Here is an 18,182-nt window from a genome sequence, read left to right as displayed (position 1 = left end):
TGACAATAGTTTTGGTTATGTGGAATATACTTGCCTACCCCCCCCCCCCCCCTCCTACCCCTGCTGGTCTTTAAATTGTGAATTTCAAACTCTCCTATGCAGTGTAATGGGAGCAATAGCATTGAGGTTGTTCTTCTGTATACTGATTTAAGTTGAATAAATGTTTTGGCTTTAAAGGCTGTTCGTACAGATTTGGGTGAAATGATTCAAAACCTGTATCAGGCAATATCATAATTCATAATTATTATAACTGATTATTTAGATTTTGGTAAAATATTGATAAAGTGCTTTGGATGGGACAAACTATTTTCTGAGTAAAGCAAATAACCAGCTTTTTCATACTTTCAAAATAGTTTGTACAAACTATATTAAACTGGTAACTCATGTTCTAATTTGTAATGAAATTCTGTTAATTGAAGGAACTTGCACAATTCATTACAATTGGCTAGTGAGGCTAGCGTTATTTGGTTTCTATTGCAGGGATGAGGAGAAGACTGTGTGTTTTGGTACATATGAAAATCTTAGCTGTTTCACTTTAACTTTGGATGAAATGGAAACAAAATACTGTACTTTGTTATGAATTTGCCTTAGTCTGCTCTCTGTGTTACATATTTGATTCCTGTTATGTTCTTTGATGTAAAAAAATATTTTCAAAATTTATCATAATTTTACAGCAAGGCCTTCCATATTGTCTGCCCTTTGCTTGGTCTCTTAGTATCACATGAGAACAAGGAAGCCAAAGATACCACCAGCCGGGTATTTGTGGCCAATCATGTCACTCGCTGGGATGCTCTCATCTTCCATCTCACTTTAGGTTGCCTAACGGTAAGAACTTTGTCTTTTTTTATTATTATTAAAAAAAATCATATTTACTGGGTATGCACATTTGCTGAATTTTTCGTATGTGTTTTATAGATGAGGTTGGTGCTGTATGTGGGTAGTGAGTCACTTTGTATGTAATTATTTGGTAACTATTTCAGTGATACATGTAACAGGTATTCCCCTGCAACATCTTCAAGTTGTGCAGATTGAAAGTTCAGCATGGTCCTGAGCTGCATTATAACTTAAAATAAGCGTGTTTCAGTAATGAATACATGAACATGTTTAAGTAATGAGTGCTTTGATCCATTAATAATGAAATGACTGATTAGGGAGCTTTTAAGATGAAGATTCATCAAAATATGTGGCTTCCTTTTACATTTAACCTGTAGTGATTGTGCATCGTTATATCAGATATGTTCAAGATGCAAAGTGTTTGTGCTGAGTGATGATATCACTGACATTCATAGATTATTTGGTTTTTTAATTATTCCTTGTATGGATTCTCTCTCTGTATTATCAGACCATTTTACACCTTTACATACTGTGTTATTAAATGTTGCAATGAAGCAGATTTACTCCAAGCCACAACATTTTTGGTGATGCAGACTTGATCCCGGGCACTGACCAACCTATCTGGCGGAAGTCGACATGAACTGTGGAGTTAATTGATGTTACATACCATTTCACTACGAACATCAAGTACAGACCAATCACATCTTGCACTTTCTGTGCACTGAACTGCAGTTCCATCCCAGACATCAAGCAGAAATCAGTCATGCCACCAGCCTTCTGCATAGTGTATCATAGTTTTGTAATGTTGGATTCATCACTGACTGTTGGCATGCCTCCGAATGCAGTGGTTAACAGTCATGGTCAAACCACCACCACCACAATTGTAGCAAAACCCAATCTTGCAGTTTGCACAGCTTCAGAGTCAGTTTTGTGCTAGCTCACTGATGAAACCAAATACGGTTATGTTGTTGCTGCATTAAATGAAGACATGGCTATGGAAGGATATTTTTGGCTTTACCACCAAGCACCAACCGGTACTCGCCAATTAAGAGCGCCTGGATCACGCGTGTTACAGTCCAAAGCAAAACTTCTCTAGAAGTTACTGCATATTGAGGAATTATGTGACCACACTTCCTCACAGTTATTGTGCCAGATACGGATTCTAGCAAGTAACGCTGTCAGTGAGGATGTCCTACGAGATATCTGGTTGTTGCTCTTACCACCAGACGCGCAGATATGCACTTTGGATCTTGATGCACTTGCATAAACTGCAGACTGCATCTCAGTAAAGTATGTGTCCACAGGTGTAGCAGCTATTGGCTCACAGTTGTATAATGCTATCGCATCATGACAGGCACAAATTGCTGAACTTGTCCTCCACGTGAGATGATAAACATGCCAGGAGATCATTATTGATATTGACTAGCTTTCCAAACAGCAACCATGACTGTTTGTCACTGAGTTCTATATTATGTGTGCCTCTGTGGTCTTTCTTCTGCCAGTGGTTCATCCAAACATATGGTCACATGACACTGTAGCTAAACCTAGGCCTGTGCCGCAAGTTTGATTGGCAAATTATTGTGGCAGATGTAATGTATCCTTTTCTTAGAGCAGACTTTCTATCATTTTATGGCCTGCTCCCGGACTATCGTCGCCGTCTCCTCGACACCACCACTAATCGAACAGTCATGGATGAGTACGCTATGTGGACAATACAGCTCTGTGAATGATTGCAGGTGATTCTCCTTATATAGAACTTCTCGAGCACTTCCCAGAAGTACTTTGGCAGCTGCCTACACTAGTGTTGGTAAGACATTCGACACTACATTACATACTGACAACACCGGGACCACCATTTCATGCTTGATCTTGTTGCTTAACGGTAGAAAAGGTGGAAGCAGTGAAACAAGAGTTTTCCTTTATGCCTTCACAAGGAATCTGCTGCCTGTCAAGTAGTAGTTGGGCTCATTGCTGCACATAGTTCCCAGAAAGACTGATGGATGATGTCAGTGTGATGATTACTGGCAACCCAATCCTAGAAAAATTCCTGATCACTACATTTGGTTACATTTGGTATGTGCATTTTACCAGGTACTTGTTGCTCCAGAAGATGTAAGTAAAATTGTCGTCTGTGCCTGATTTGGTCTGTTTGCATTTACGAAAAAGCCTTTTGGACCATGCAGTGTTGTGCAGAGCATCCAGTGTTTTATGGATGAAGTTACATGAGATCATGATTATTGTTACCATATTTTACAGACTAAAAGATGCACTTTTTTCTTCCAAAAATTGCCTCCAAAATTCAGGTGTATCTTATACTTCAAATTAATATCAAAAGTTCAGTGTTTGATTTAAAATCTTAAAAATGGCCATATATTGGATGATGCAGAATACCTCTCTCTATCTGGCAAAACTGGATTCAACTGGCAGCAGCATTGCACTAATGCGACAAACATGAGTTGTGGGGACTCAAAGCTTGCTCTTACTACTATCTCCCTCCTACCCCACCATCACAAACCCAGAACACTGTCTGACCTATGATGTGTCATTGCAGTCGACAGTGCCAGTGAACTTGAACTGAAATTGATTTGTGTTATTGGTAACAGTACAATATTTTTGTAAGTAGCTCGTTTTGTAATGGAAAAAATAAAAGGTATTCATATGATGCGGGCTATAAATTGAAAGTAGTAGAATATGCAGAACAACCTGGAAACAGAGCAACTGGTCAGCATTTCAGCTCTCCACCAACAGAAAAAAAGCCTTTACGATTGTTGGGTAACACAGAAGAACTGAAAAAAATAAATAAATAAATAAGGAAGACTAAATGTGCAAATAGAGGACTGAATGCAAAATGGCCAAAACTTGAACATTATGCGCTGAAATAGATAAAGGACACCATAAAAATGGGATTGAAATTAATACAAAATGATTCAAATACTCACTCGCAAGCTAGTGCCACAGGATAAAGCAGATGGTAGACTTTAGTTTATTGGTAGAATACTGGGGAAGTGCAATCAGTCTTCAAAGGAGATTGCTTGCAAATCACTCATGTGACCTGTTTTAGAATATTGCTCAAGTGTGTGGGACCTGTACCAGATAGGATTAACAGGGGATATCGAACATATACAAAGAAGGGCAACACAAATGGTCACACATTTGTTTAATCCCTGGGAGAGTGTCACAGAGATAGTGAAGCAACTGAACTGGAAGACTCTTGAAGATAGACGTAAACTGTCCTGAGAAAGTCTATTAACAAAGTTTCAAGAACTGACTGTAAATGATACTCTAGGAACGTACCAGAGCCCCCTAAGTATCACTCACGTAGGGATCGTGAGGATGAGACTAGAGTAATTACTGCATGCACAGAGGCGTTTAGTCAGTCATTCTTCTCAAGCTCCTTACATGGTTGGGACAGGAAGAAACCCTAATAACTGGTGCAATGCAACATACCATGTGCCATATGTCACACGGTGGTTTTCTGAGTATAGATCTAGATGTAGATACAGTGAAACTTAACAGGCTTCAAAAGTGGAATTGGTTAGTGCAACAGTTGTATGAAGCACCATGAACTAAGCATGCGAACCAAAACCAAAATATCTTGGAAAATACCACAAGAGTATGAAGAGAATATTATTTTCCCATCGCTTTAATATTCAGCATCAAAAGAAAACCAGTGGGGAACTAAGGCAAATAGTGAATATGAATGAAACTCCTCTGAAATTTGGTGTGCTGAGTAACAGTTCTGTTGCCATAAAAGGTGTTAAAACTGTAATATAAAAACAAGTGGACATGAAAAAAGTGCACTACACTGTTGTATTTCATGTTGTGCTGACAGTACTAAACTTAATCCAGTGATCATATTCAAGTGCAAAATAATGCCAAACATTCTGAAATACCACCAGGTGTTGTTCATGTACATGAAAAGGGCTGAATGGATGAGGCTGGTATAAAATTATGGATTAACACAGTGTGGGAGAGGAGGAGAGGTACTTCATTGAAGAAGAGTTTTCTTCTTATGCTATATCAGTTTAGAAGTCATTTGAAAAATTCTTTGAAAGAGCAATTGAGACAAGGAAATATAGAGCTTGCTGTTATTCCTGGAGGACTTACTTCACAATTTCAACTTCCTGATGTCTTGATAAATAAACTGTTTAAAGTATACATGAAAGAAAAATGAAACAAATGGATGATTGATGAAACCCAGCATGAATTCACATGAAACCCAACATGAATTCACACCGAAGGAGCTTTAACATGACCTACAATGAAACAAGTGTGTTAGTGGATAAAACAGTCACCGTATAGAATGATCCGGAGGGCTATGCCGGCAGTAGCTTAGCTACCAGAAGGGTCACCCAAGCCAGACAGGCCAAAGGGGAGGAGCCAGACAAAGTGTGACCCACAATGGCCTATCGCTCCCCCTTTCCTATCCCAAACCTGTCCTCACCATGTCCTTTTCCTGTTATATGTATAAGACCTCAACAGCAGCGACAGCGGAGAAAGAGTCTTTCAGAACAGTGAAGCTGGCGGAAGAGGCACTTTTTCCTCTTTGGGTACAAAAAGAGTACAAATAGTGACTGTACCCCAGAGGGGCAGCTACAGACAGCATCTGACTCATAGTGAGCAGCTGATTTTAGGCTGGGCATTCTACTGCCTATGTGGAAAGTAACTGGAAACTACCACATGACATTCCCAAGCAGTAAATGTTATGTCTCTCCATGTGAAAGATTCCAGAGTTAAAATTCCCCCTCATTCGGATCTCCGGGAGAGGGGGGGGGGGGGGGGAAGACACATTGAGAGTAGACATATTTGAAAGGAAGAAAGGGACAGTGAAGGAAGGAAAGATAAGGATTGGAACCTGGAATATGAGGACACTGCTGCAAGCAGGAAAGCTAGAGAAAGCAAAACAGGAGATGAAAAGGAACGGATTAGATGCCCTTGGTTTGCATGAAACGAGATGGGGAGATAGAAAGTGGAGATTATGAGCTCTTATACTCAGGCGAAATCAAGAGTGGTGGAAACGGAGTAGGAATATTGATAGAGCAAAAGCTGGAAAATAAGGTAATTGAGATACAATATATTGATGGAAAACTGCTGATGATACGACTGAAGGGTAGTTCAAAACATCTGGTGTTAATACAGGTATACATGCCAACCAGCCAGCATAGAGATGAGGAAGTGGAAGAGTATTATGAGAAAATACAAGAACTCACCGAGAAAGAATGCCTGCGTTATCATCAAGGGGGACTGGAATGCAGTTGGTGGGTGAAGGAAAAGATGAAGGTGCAGTAGGAAAATTTGGATTAGGAATAAGAAATGAGAGTTTAATGACTAATTAGCTTCTGTAAAGAAAATTCATTAGCTGTGGGTAACACATTATTTGAACACCACAAAAGGAGACATCACACATGAATATCAAATTTGAATATGGAAAGAGTGTGCTCCCTGCTGCCGTTGGATAAGCAGCTGCAGCAGAAAGTCGTATACTCTTAGCTCACTTATTTGTTACATAGTTTAATTCTTAATTTCTTTGCGTGTTTTTGGTATTTGCGTTGTTTAATTCATAAATTTCGGGCGTATTGTAGTATTTGGGAGTTGTAGCATTGCTTTTTAGTACCTGAATAGTGTAAAATCGCGTAGTCTCCTTCCGCCGCCGAGCAGTGTGTCAGCAGTGCGCAAGTAGCAGCATTACTGCAGTTACTAGGCAATCTTGTATTTTAATAACCGTTTAAATTTTGTGTCGAATTGTTTGTGCTCTCTGTAGATTAGTTCAGACGTTCTTAGCATAAGTTTTTAGCATGGATAGGGACTGCAACTGCTGTGTTCAGATGCAGGCTGAGTTGGCATCCCTTCGCTCCCAGCTTCAGGCAGTGTTGGCTTCGGTCACACAGCTTGAGGCTGTTGCCAATGGGCATCACTGTGGGGGTCCGGATGGGGGTTTGTCGTGGACGGCCAGCTCGTCCCACGCATCCCCCGATCGGACTACGACTGTGGCTGCCCGGGATACTGCCCACATTGAGGCTGATCCCTCACCTGTGGTAGAGTGGGAGGTCGTCTCGAGGTGTGGCAGGGGGCGAAAGACATTCCAGAGGGCTGAACGGAAGGCCTCTCCAGTTTGTCTGACGAACCGGTTTCAGGCTCTGTCTCAGGCTGATACTGATCTTCGGCCGGACATGGCTGCTTGTCCTGTTCCAGAGGTTGCCCCTCAGTCTGCAAGATCTGGGCGGTCGCAGAGGGTGGGCTTACTGGTAGTTGGGAGCTCCAACGTCAGGTGCGTAATGGGGCCCCTTAGGGATGTGGCAGCAAGAGAGGGGAAGAAAACCAATGTGCTCTCCGTGTGCATACCGGGGGGAGTCATTCCAGATGTGGAGAGGGTCCTTCCAGATGCCATGAAGGGTACAGGGCGCACCCATCTGCAGGTGGTCGCTCATGTCGGCACCAATGATGTGTGTCGCTATGGATCGGAGGAAATCCTCTCTGGCTTCCGGCGGCTATCTGATTTGGTGAAGACTGCCAGTCTCGCTAGCGGGATGAAAGCAGAGCTCACCATCTGCAGCATCGTCGACAGGACTGACTGCGGACCTTTAGTACAGAACTGAGTGGAGGGTCTGAATCAGAGGCTGAGACAGTTCTGCGACCGTGTGGGCTGCAGATTCCTTGACTTGCGCCGTAGGGTGGTGGGGGTTTCGGGTTCTGCTGGATAGGTCAGGAGTCCACTACACGCAGCAAGCGGCTACATGGGTTGCAGGGGTTGTGTGGCGTGGACTGGGCGGTTTTTTAGGTTAGATGGCCTCGGGCAAGTACAGAAAGGGCAGCAGCCTCAAAGGGTGCGGGGCAAAGTCTGGACATGAGGGGGCCAAGCAGCAATCGGCATTGTAATTGTTAACTGTTGAAGCTGCATTGGTAAAGTACCGGAACTTCAAGCGCTGATAGAAAGCACCGAAGCTGAAATTGTTATCGGTACAGAAAGCTGGCTGAAGCCAGAGATAAATTCTGCTGAAATTTTTACAAAGGCTCAGACGGTGTTTAGAAAGGATAGACTGCATGCAACCAGTGGTGGCGTATTTGTCGCTGTTAGTAGTAGTTTATCCTGTAGTGAAGTGGAAGTGGATAGTTCCTGTGAATTATTATGGGTGGAGGTTACACTCAACAACCGAGCTAGGTTAATAGTTGGCTCCTTTTACCGACCTCCTGACTCAGCAGCATTAGTGGCAGAACAACTGAGAGAAAATTTGGAATACATTTCACATAAATTTTCTTAGGTGGAGATTTCAATTTACCAGATATAGACTGGGACACTCAAATGTTTAGGACGGGTGGTAGGGACAGAGCATCGAGTGACATTATACTGAGTGCACTATCCGAAAATTACCTCGAGCAATTAAACAGAGAACTGACTCGTGGAGATAACATCTTGGACCTACTGATAACAAACAGACCCGAACTTTTCGACTCCGTAAGTGCACAACAGGGAATCAGTGATCACAAGGCCGTTGCAGCATCCCTGAATATGGAAGTTAATAGGAATATAAAAAAAGGGAGGAAGGTTTATCTGTTTAGCAAGAGTAATAAAAGGCAGATTTCAGACTACCTAAGAGATCAAAACGAAAATTTCTGTTCCGACACTGACAATGTTGAGTGTTTATGGGAAAACTTCAAGGCAATCGTAAAATGGGTTTTAGACAGGTACGTGCCGAGTAAAACTGTGAGTGACGGGAAAAACCCACCGTGGTTCAACAACAAAGTTAGGAAACTACTGCGAAAGCAAAGAGAGCTTCACTCCAAGTGTAAACGCAGCCAAAACCTCTCAGACAAACAGAAGCTAAACGATGTCAAAGTTAGCGCAAGGAGGACTGTGCGTGAAGCGTTCAGTGAATTCGAAAGTAAAATTCTATGTACCGACTTGACAGAAAATCCTAGGAAGTTCTGGTCTTACGTTAAATCAGTAAGTGGCTCGAAACAGCATATCCAGACACTCCGGGATGATGATGGCATTGAAAAAGAGGATGACACGCGTAAAGCTGAAATACTAAACACCTTTTTCCAAAGCTGTTTCACAGAGGAAGACCGCACTGCAGTTCCTTCTCTAAATCCTCGCACAAACGAAAAAATGGCTGACATCGAAATAAGTGTCCAAGGAATAGAAAAGCAACTGGAATCACTCAACAGAGGAAAGTCCACTGGACCTGACGGGATACCAATTCGATTCTACACAGAGTACGCGAAAGAACTTGCCCCCCTTCTAACAGCCGTTTACCGCAAGTCTCTAGAGGAACGGAAGGTTCCAAATGATTGGAAAAGAGCCCAGGTAGTCCCAGTCTTCAAGAAGGGTCGTCGAGCAGATGCGCAAAACTATAGACCTATATCTCTGACGTTGATCTGTTGTAGAATTTTAGAACATGTTTTTTGCTCGCGTATCAAATCGGTTTTGGAAACCCAGAATCTACTCTGTAGGAATCAACATGGATTCCAGAAACAGCGATCGTTTGAGACCCAACTCGCTTTATTTGTTCATGAGACCCAGAAAATATTAGATACAGGCTCCCAGGTAGATGCTATTTTCCTTGACTTCCGGAAGGCATTCGATACAGTTCCGCACTGTCGCCTTATAAACAAAGTAAGAGCCTTCGGAATATCAGACCAGCTGTGTGGCCGGATTGAAGAATTTTTACCAAACAGAACACAGCATGTCGTTATCAATGGGGTGACGTCTACAGACGTTAAAGTAACCTCTGGTGTGCCACAGGGGAGTGTTATGGGACCATTGCATTTCACAATATATATAAATGACCTAGTAGATAGTGTCGGAAGTTCCATGCGGCTTTTCTCGGATGATGCTGTAGTATACAGAGAAGTTGCAGCATTAGAAAATTGTAGCGAAATGCAGGAAGATCTGCAGCGGATAGGCACTTGGTGCAGGGAGTGGCAACTGACCCTTAACATAGACAAATGTAATGTATTGCGAATACATAGAAAGAAGGATCCTTTATTGTATGATTATATGATAGCGGAACAAACACTGGTAGCAGTTACTCCTGTAAAATATCTGGGAGCATGCGTGCGAAACGATTTGTAGTGGAATGATCATATAAAATTAATTGTTGGTAAGGCGGGTGCCAGGTTGAGATTCATTGGGAGAGTCCTTAGAAAATGTAGTCCATCAGCAAAGGAGGTGGCTTACAAAACACTCGTTCGACCTATACTTGAGTATTGCTCGTCAATGTGGGATCCGTACCAGATCGGGTTGACGGAGGAGATAGAGAAGATCCAAAGAAGAGCGGCGCGTTTCGTCACAGGGTTATTTGGTAACTGTGACAGTGTTACGGAGATGTTTAGCAAACTCAAGTGGCAGACTCTGCAAGAGAGGCGCTCTGCATCGCGGTGTAGCTTGCTCGCCAGGTTTCGAGAGGGTGCGTTTCTGGATGAGGTATCGAATATATTGCTTCCCCCTACTTATACCTCCCGAGGAGATCATGAATGTAAAATTAGGAGATTCGAGCGCGTACAGAGGCTTTCAGACAGTCGTTCTTCCCGCGAACCATACGCGACTGGAACAGAAAAGGGAGGTAATGACTGTGGCACGTAAAGTGCCCTCCGCCACACACCGTTGGGTGGCTTGCGGAGTATAAATGTAGATGTAGATGTAGATATCAGCTGGACTTTATTCTGATACAAAAAAGGTTTAGGAACTGTTTGAAGAATGCCAAAGCTCATCCAGGACTGGATATAAATTCAGACCACAACCTAGTAGTGGGAGAAATACAAGTGAAGTTGAAAAAAGTCTTGAGAGGCAAAGCAAAAGAAAGACTAAACATAGAAAGACTCAAAGAGGTAGGAAAGGCATCAGATTTGGAAAACAGATGTATGAAAAAATGGGAAGGAGGTAGTGTTGATGAAAGTGTTAATGACAAATGGATAAAAATGAAGGAAGGACTCATGGACTCTGCCAAAGAAGTAATAGCAATTAGAGTATCCTGGAGTACCAGGAAAGAATGGATAACAGAAAACATGTTGACAAAGATGGAAGAGCAGAGAAAGTTGAAAATTGTAGAAACTGAAGAAGGCAAAAAGAGGTACTGGAAACTGAATAATGAATTAAGAAGAGAAACTGAAGAAGCAAGGGAAAAATGGATGAAACAGAAGTGCGACAAAATAGAGAAAATGGAGAAAGAGGGAAAGTATGAAATGATGTAAGACTGGCTAGTGAGATATTTTTGAATGTAGAAGAAAAAGGAATAACATGGAAATAGAAAAAGTGGATGGTACTGTAGCAGAAGAACCACATGAGGTTTTGTACAGATGGCAAGAATATACTGAATGTCTGTTTAAGGGGGATGAAATACAAAGCGAAATTAAGGTAGAAGAGGAGCAATATGTGCCAGAAGATGGAAAAGGATTCACTATCTTGGAAGCAGAAGTAGAAAAGGCGCTGAAGGAGATGAAGAATAGGAAGGCATGTGGAATTGATAATTTGCCAGCAGAACTGTTTAAGACTCTGGGAAACAAGGCAAGAAAAGAAATAGTCTACATCTGTAATGAGATATATGACAGAGGAATGGCCTGAAGACTTCCTTGCAACAGTTATGATACCAATAGAGAAAAAGAGAAACACTAAAAAATATGAAGAGCTTAGGACCATCAGTCTAATTTCTCATGCAGCTGAAGTGTTGATGAGAGTGTTGAATAGAAGGCTGTATGGCAATCTGGATAGAGGGATTGCAGAGGAGCAGTTCGGATTTAGAAGAGGAAAGGGAACAAGAGATGCTATCGGCGTGTTAAGAACTATACGGGAAAGATATATGGAGGAAAGTAGATAAATCTTTACTGTTTTTATAGGTTTAGAAAAGGCTTTTGACAGAGTTCAGCGGAACAAGCTGATAGTTATTTTGTAGAGGAAAGGAGTGGATTGGAAAGAGAGATGACTGATACAGAAACTATATTTACACCAGAAAGTAAGGATAAGGATTGGAAATGAAATGTCAGAAGGAAGCATCATTGAATGAGGTGGTAGACAAGGTTGTTGCATTTCCCCACTGTTGTTTAATGCTTACCTTGAAGAGATTATTGTGAAAGGCTTAGGTGGGAAAAGAGGAATATGTATTGGTGGAAAGAGAATAGAATGTATAAGATATGTTGATGACATGGTATTAGTAGCAGAAAGTGTGCAGACAGTGAATAACATGCTGAAAGATCTGATATTAGTGGCAGAAAGTGAGCGGATAGTGAATAACATGCTGAAAGATCTGAATGAAGCTTGTGTAGAATACGGGATGGAAATAAATGCAGCAAAAAAAAAAAAAAAAAAAGAGTATGGTCGTCAGTACAAGACGCAGATTGTCAAGTACTAAAATAGGACAAGCTACCATTAGCCAAGTAAGCATGTTTAAATATCTTGGACGCACAATAACCGAAGACTTGAGATGCCACCAGGAGGTGAAAACTCGAATTGCCATAGTGAAGGAGGCGTTCAACAGAAAGAGGAAACTCTTATGTGGCAAATTAGATAAAGGTCTAAGGAAAAGGCTTGGCAAATGTTTTGTCTGGAGTGTGGCACTATATGGGGCAGAAACATGGACACTGAGATGAGAGGATGAAAAAAGGTTAGAAGCATTTGAGATGTGGGTGTGGAGGAGAATGGAGAGAATAAACTGGATGGAAAGAGTGAGTAATGAAAGAGTATTGGAAAGGTCTGGTGAGAGGAGATGTCTACTGAAGGTTATAAGAGAAAGGAAATGAACTGGTTGGGACATTCATTGAGAAGGGAGTGCTTGCTAGCAGATGCTTTGGAAAGACTGGTTTGTGGGAGAAGACTGAGAGGAAGATGGAGATACAAGATGATAGACAACATAAAGGGAAGAGGAAATTATGCAGACCTGAAGAGGCTGGCAGAAGACCGGACAGCCTGGAGAACTACTATGTGAAAATCTGCCTTTTGGCAGAACACTGATGTTGATGATGATGATGATGATGATGATGATGATGATGTCTAGAATGAGAGAAGACATTATTGTTAAATCTTTCAAGAAGTGCAGTATAAGTAACACTCTCAATGACAGTGAAGACCATCTTATGTATGAAGAGGAAAATGACGATGACAAGAAGAAGAAGAAGAAGAAGAAGAAGAAGGTTCAGATGATGATTTTCAGGGATTTTAAAGGTCAGTTCGGTTTTATAAACTAAGATTTTTTTCTGTCTGGTTTTGCAGTCTAATAATAAAATGGTAAAAATGTCATTTAAAAATATGCTTAAAAATGAATGTATGTCTTGCGATCCGTAGTGTCTTATACATCATAAAATATATCGTCTTTTCATAGAGATGTTTTGGTGATATAAGATTCTGACACCGGGAAAATTTGTGCCAGATTTTTACTTACCCTCGTTCACATACACTACTCATAAATCTGTCAAAGTGCATCTTTGGGACATCAGAAACTCGCTTCCTGGGTTGTACCATCAGCGTTCAAGGAATACTGCTTTCATAGGAGAAGGTAAAAGCAATAATCAACTCCCTGCAGCTGTGACTGTCTGTGAGTTGCAACAATTTCTCAGCGTCACTAATTTCTACCATTTTTTTGTGCGACGCTGTGCACTTTTGGCCACCACATTGGATGAACTTTTGCGAGGCTGAAACAGTCTTCAACAATATGAAGACCACTATCACTGAGGCTCTGCTGTTAGACTATGTAGGACAATTTATGATTCATGCAGTCCATGTTGTGGGAGAACTGAACAAACCAGCAGGTGTCAACTCTCGTCTAGAAGTGATTACAGGTGCAGCTGATTATGAAGCACTCACTTTGGTTCAACAATCTGACAGTGAGCTCAAAGATGTACTGGCAAATACATGTAAGTATGCAACTCCTATGTGTCCTAGTACCACCATTAAGAGTGCTGTTGTATTGGCATGTCTCCACATCAAAGCCACAACCATTTGTGACTGCTGAATTTCGACAACAGGCAATTGCATCTCTGCACAACTTTTCATCCAGGGGTCCACGTTACAATAAATTTGGTTAAATGGTCTTTTGTATACCCAAATAACAACAAAGATTGCAAGGCATTTGTGCCCCAGCATTTGGCCTGTCAGCAGAATAAGATCTCTTGCTGTGTCAGTGCAACCAGTGGCACATTTGTCCTACGTAACCAGCGTTTCGACCGCGTACTTGTCAACATCATCAGACTTTTATCACCTTATGAAGTATATAACTGCCACCAACCGACTTGGTGGCCTGAAGTCTTTCCCATGGTCAACATCATTGCCAAAACGGTCACAACCACATTCTTTCATGGATGGATTGCTTTTTTTGGAGCGCTCCTTTGCATTGCCTTTGACCAAGGCAGGCCTGTTAAGGCATTAAGCACATTCGAACAATGGCTTATCACCTGGCAGAATATGGTTTAGTGTAACATATGCACAGACAGTTAAGGATATTCTTTTGGTGCCACAAATCACAACATGGGACAGAAACACTGCTGATCATCCTGAGCCTCCACACATCCAGCAAGGATGATCTGAAATCTACACCAGCAGATCTTGTCTGCTGCCAACTGATCAGACTGCCGAGTGAGTTTCTCAGAAACATGCCAGACCCTCTTATCAAGGCTACTTTATCAACAGACTGTGAACACAGATACAGCAGCTCCGTCACATTTGAGAGATCAACAGACTCGCCACCCTTTTGTCTTTGCCAATCTTCATGACCAAGTTTTTGTTCATCACAATGCTGTCTGCAAGCCTATGCTTTCAACATATGATTGACCATATCTAGTCTTCAGTGAAAGTGGCAGAATGTTCAAGTTTGACCGCCTTGAACCTGTGTTCAGCACTGCATACACTGGTACGAGAAAATTGCCTGACACACCAACTACAGACAAGACAGGATCATCTGGCACTCCACCTCAAACAAGCCGCAATGGACATTGAACGCCATTCCTGACGCCGTGGCACCTTGTATTGATTCTCACTGTGTATTCTCAAACTGTTTTATGCCTTTGCACACTATGCTATTAAATATTCCAATAAAGCAGATTTACTCTAAACTGCAACAAACCTAATCTTTCTAATAATTGTACTATATTTCTTCTGGATTTAAATTTGGAAAGTTGTTGAAAGAATTTATTTGGTAGTGTTGCGAAATATGTCTGGGACTATTCAAACACGATGCAAGTCAAGTGCATGGGGCAAATAGAATGGTCTAAAGGTTTCACTACTTTCAGGCTCACCCTTCGTTTATGGAATAGAGATGATGTTGATGTTGGCAGTGTATCACTAGGTCAGATTTGCAACAGCTAGTTAGAGGATGGTAGGGGGAAACTGCTAACATGATTACATCTACATACCAAAAAATACAAACTGGTCACATAGCATAGACATACTTTGTGCCATTCTTCCTCATATCAACACTCCAGTTACTGGTGTAGACCTACATAGTACTTTTTTATTGCTTCTCGATGAAATAGTTATTAATGATTTCATTTGAAATACATAATTATTATGGTTGTGGTAATGGGCTAATGTGTAATATAGTCCAATGTCTTTATTCTGTGGTAAGTTGGTTCCATTTACTTCAAGTGGCATGAGTAAACTTGAAATTCGTATTTCCAGAATTGTGATAGCTAGAGATTAGTATTGATCATCCATACACTGTGTTTGTTACCTGTATAGCTACTTATATTTTGACCCAACAAATGGACTGTTTCCCCCATAAGTATAGCATGCCTGCAATTTGAGCAGTTGTACTTCAAAGTCTCCATTACATTAGAAACCAATAGTTACTTTTATTGCCTTAGAAACTTATGTTATCAATATGTCATTGGTTGTTCAAAATTGGTTTTTACATCACCGTCCCAATACCCACTATCATTCATGGAATTCTCATTCGAGGTAAGTGCATGAATGCCCTCTCATAAACTTTTAACAGAATATGTTTGTGATCTGAATGGTGGTGAAAAGTTAGTCTTTTGGTCATTCAGATTACCTACACAGTCACGTTTATTCAGCATTTTCAAGGGGTTTAGATAATGAAATAAAAGACCATTGAAGTACTACTATGAAAGGATCTCAACCTTATCTCCTTTGGGTGGGAGGTGCTGCACATGCCAGGTGAACAACTTAAATTGTACTTAACACCTGACATTAAGAATAACAAGGAAAAACAATTTGTGAGACTGTGGTACATGTATTGTGAAGACCTGCTGTCATTGAAGTCATCTCAGTTGTACTGCTAGAAGTCATTTGTTTCATATTTATTTTTAACAAAATTCCATTTTTGTTGCACTTGTTGACTATATAGAGTATCTTGCCTTGAAAGTAGCTGGCAATGAAAGTGTGTAATAATTCTGTCTGCAACATTCACTGAGTCTTTTTGCCATCAGATTGCACCAAATTAATGTTGTTCAATGGGATATTTACTGTAATGGTCCTATAAGCTGATCAGTTTTTACTGTCTTTCTTCAAACATTTGCTAACGTAATTTTGTCATTTTCTCTCATATCTGACTTGTGACCAGTCATGTAAAATGTTAAAATATGGTCAAGTGCATACATTTCCTATAGGTGACAATGAAAGAATTATTTAAATGTAGCTGCTTGCTCTTGCCTCATATTACTGTTTGCATGTTTACTTTCAGGAGAGATTGCTTTTGAGTCTGGGAGTAGTGGGATTCACATCCTGTCCAACCTGCCTTGTATGGTGTCTGTATGGTTTCCACTTTCGTAAAATGAATGTCAGAATGGTCCTTTAAACAGCGTCATGGCTGACTTCCCCACCACCCTACCCAATTCAGTCTTGTGCTCTATATCTGACACTGATGTAAACTGTATGTTTACGGTACCGTATTTACTCGAATCTAAGCCGCACTTTTTTTCCGGTTTTTGTAATCCAAAAAACTGCCTGCGGCTTAGAATCGAGTGCAAAGCAAGTGGAAGTTCTGAAAAATGTTGGTAGATGCCGCCATAACTAAATTCTGCCATCGAATATATGTAGCGCTACACAGGCATGCTTTGTAGGCACAAAGATTAATACTGGCGCCGAAACCTTTGCGTCAGTAAATCAATTTAAAGAAAGGTGGAAGACGAGCTTTTTTTTCTCCGCCCTGAGTTTCGACCACTGCATTTTCATACATTATCCAACGAAATAAATACAAATTCCGTATTGTTCATCTTCGAATGTAGCAGCATTTCAGTGCACTACGAAAATCCGACTGGCAAGACTGTTTGGGATGTTTGTCAAAATGGCCAACTCTGTGTTCTGAATTTTTTCCTACCTGTGAGAAGAGATGGTTGCTAATAGGAACTTTTATAAATTGTGAATCACATGCAGTATTCTCTTCACCATAATAATAATGAATATAAACATTTTACCATGTATTCTTTCGTGTTTGCTGCTATCTCATTTAAATCCTGTCTGCCTAATAAACAACGAAACTAGAATGAGACAACAGCAAATGCGGAAGAATATACATATCATGCCATGTTTATATTCATATTATTCTTATGCAGAATAGTGATACAGTCAGAAATGAAGCACGACAACTGACTAGATTTTTAAATCTAAGATGACCCTCATTTCAGTCGGCTGGAGTGGCCGAGCGGTTCTAGGCGCTACAGTCTGGAACCGCGCGACCCCTACTGTCACAGGTTCGAATCCTGCCTCGGGCATGGATGTGTGTGCTGTCCTTAGGTTAGTTAGGTTTATGTAGTTCTAAGTTCTAGGGAATGATGACCACAGCAGTTAAGTCCCATAGTGCTCAGAGCCATTTGCGCCAACTCTCATTTCTGTGCAGAATGTAATGTACTAAAGAGGCATCTGGAAAGATTTTCAAACGGAGAAAAATTTTCGCCTAACTCTTGTTCAGAACATGTTCTATCATACGCAGTCTATTATTTGGTTCTTGTTGATCATTATCAAATAAAGCAGCAGTGTAAGTAACAACAAATAGCAGTCTCTTGCCATTGTTTCGGTAATAAGACGATTCCTCTTTCTTTTTTTAATTGATAGCGTGCACAAAAGCAAGGCATGCCGCGAGCGGCGACAGGCTGTAAACACGCACTATCAGAATGCGACAAACAGTGCATGACACAGTACAGTAATGCATTTTCAGCCTAGAGTGATGTAAACACTTATAACAAAGAAAACGGCACTTATCAGATCAAAGCAAAATAAGCAATCGATTCAAACCAGACGAAGCACGTGAAAAAGAAAGGGTACCCATATAAATATGGATGGAGCACCTAACGCATAGCAATGGCTACCTGGTAAAACTTAACTGCTAAGCTTACGACTCGAACCAAGCTACTGTAGCTGTATCGTCATTCATTCGACCTAAATTGTGTCTCATGTTACAATGGAC

At 41.0% G+C, this 18,182-nt stretch overlaps 1 protein-coding gene across 1 annotated transcript in view; it reads left to right on the top strand.

Annotated features, from left to right (window-relative positions):
• The window catches only part of LOC124607191 (lipid droplet-regulating VLDL assembly factor AUP1-like), a 93,806-nt gene that overhangs the window by 15,064 nt on the left and 60,560 nt on the right, over positions 1 to 18,182 (top strand). The window contains exon 3 of the mRNA XM_047139412.1: positions 675 to 825. Coding sequence (XP_046995368.1) covers positions 675 to 825 — 151 coding nt within the window. The remainder of the gene's footprint in view (positions 1 to 674; positions 826 to 18,182) is intronic.

This window comes from Schistocerca americana, chromosome 3 (assembly GCF_021461395.2).
Source record: "Schistocerca americana isolate TAMUIC-IGC-003095 chromosome 3, iqSchAmer2.1, whole genome shotgun sequence".
NCBI lineage: Eukaryota > Metazoa > Arthropoda > Insecta > Orthoptera > Acrididae > Schistocerca > Schistocerca americana.
This window is presented reverse-complemented; position numbering and strand designations above follow the sequence as displayed.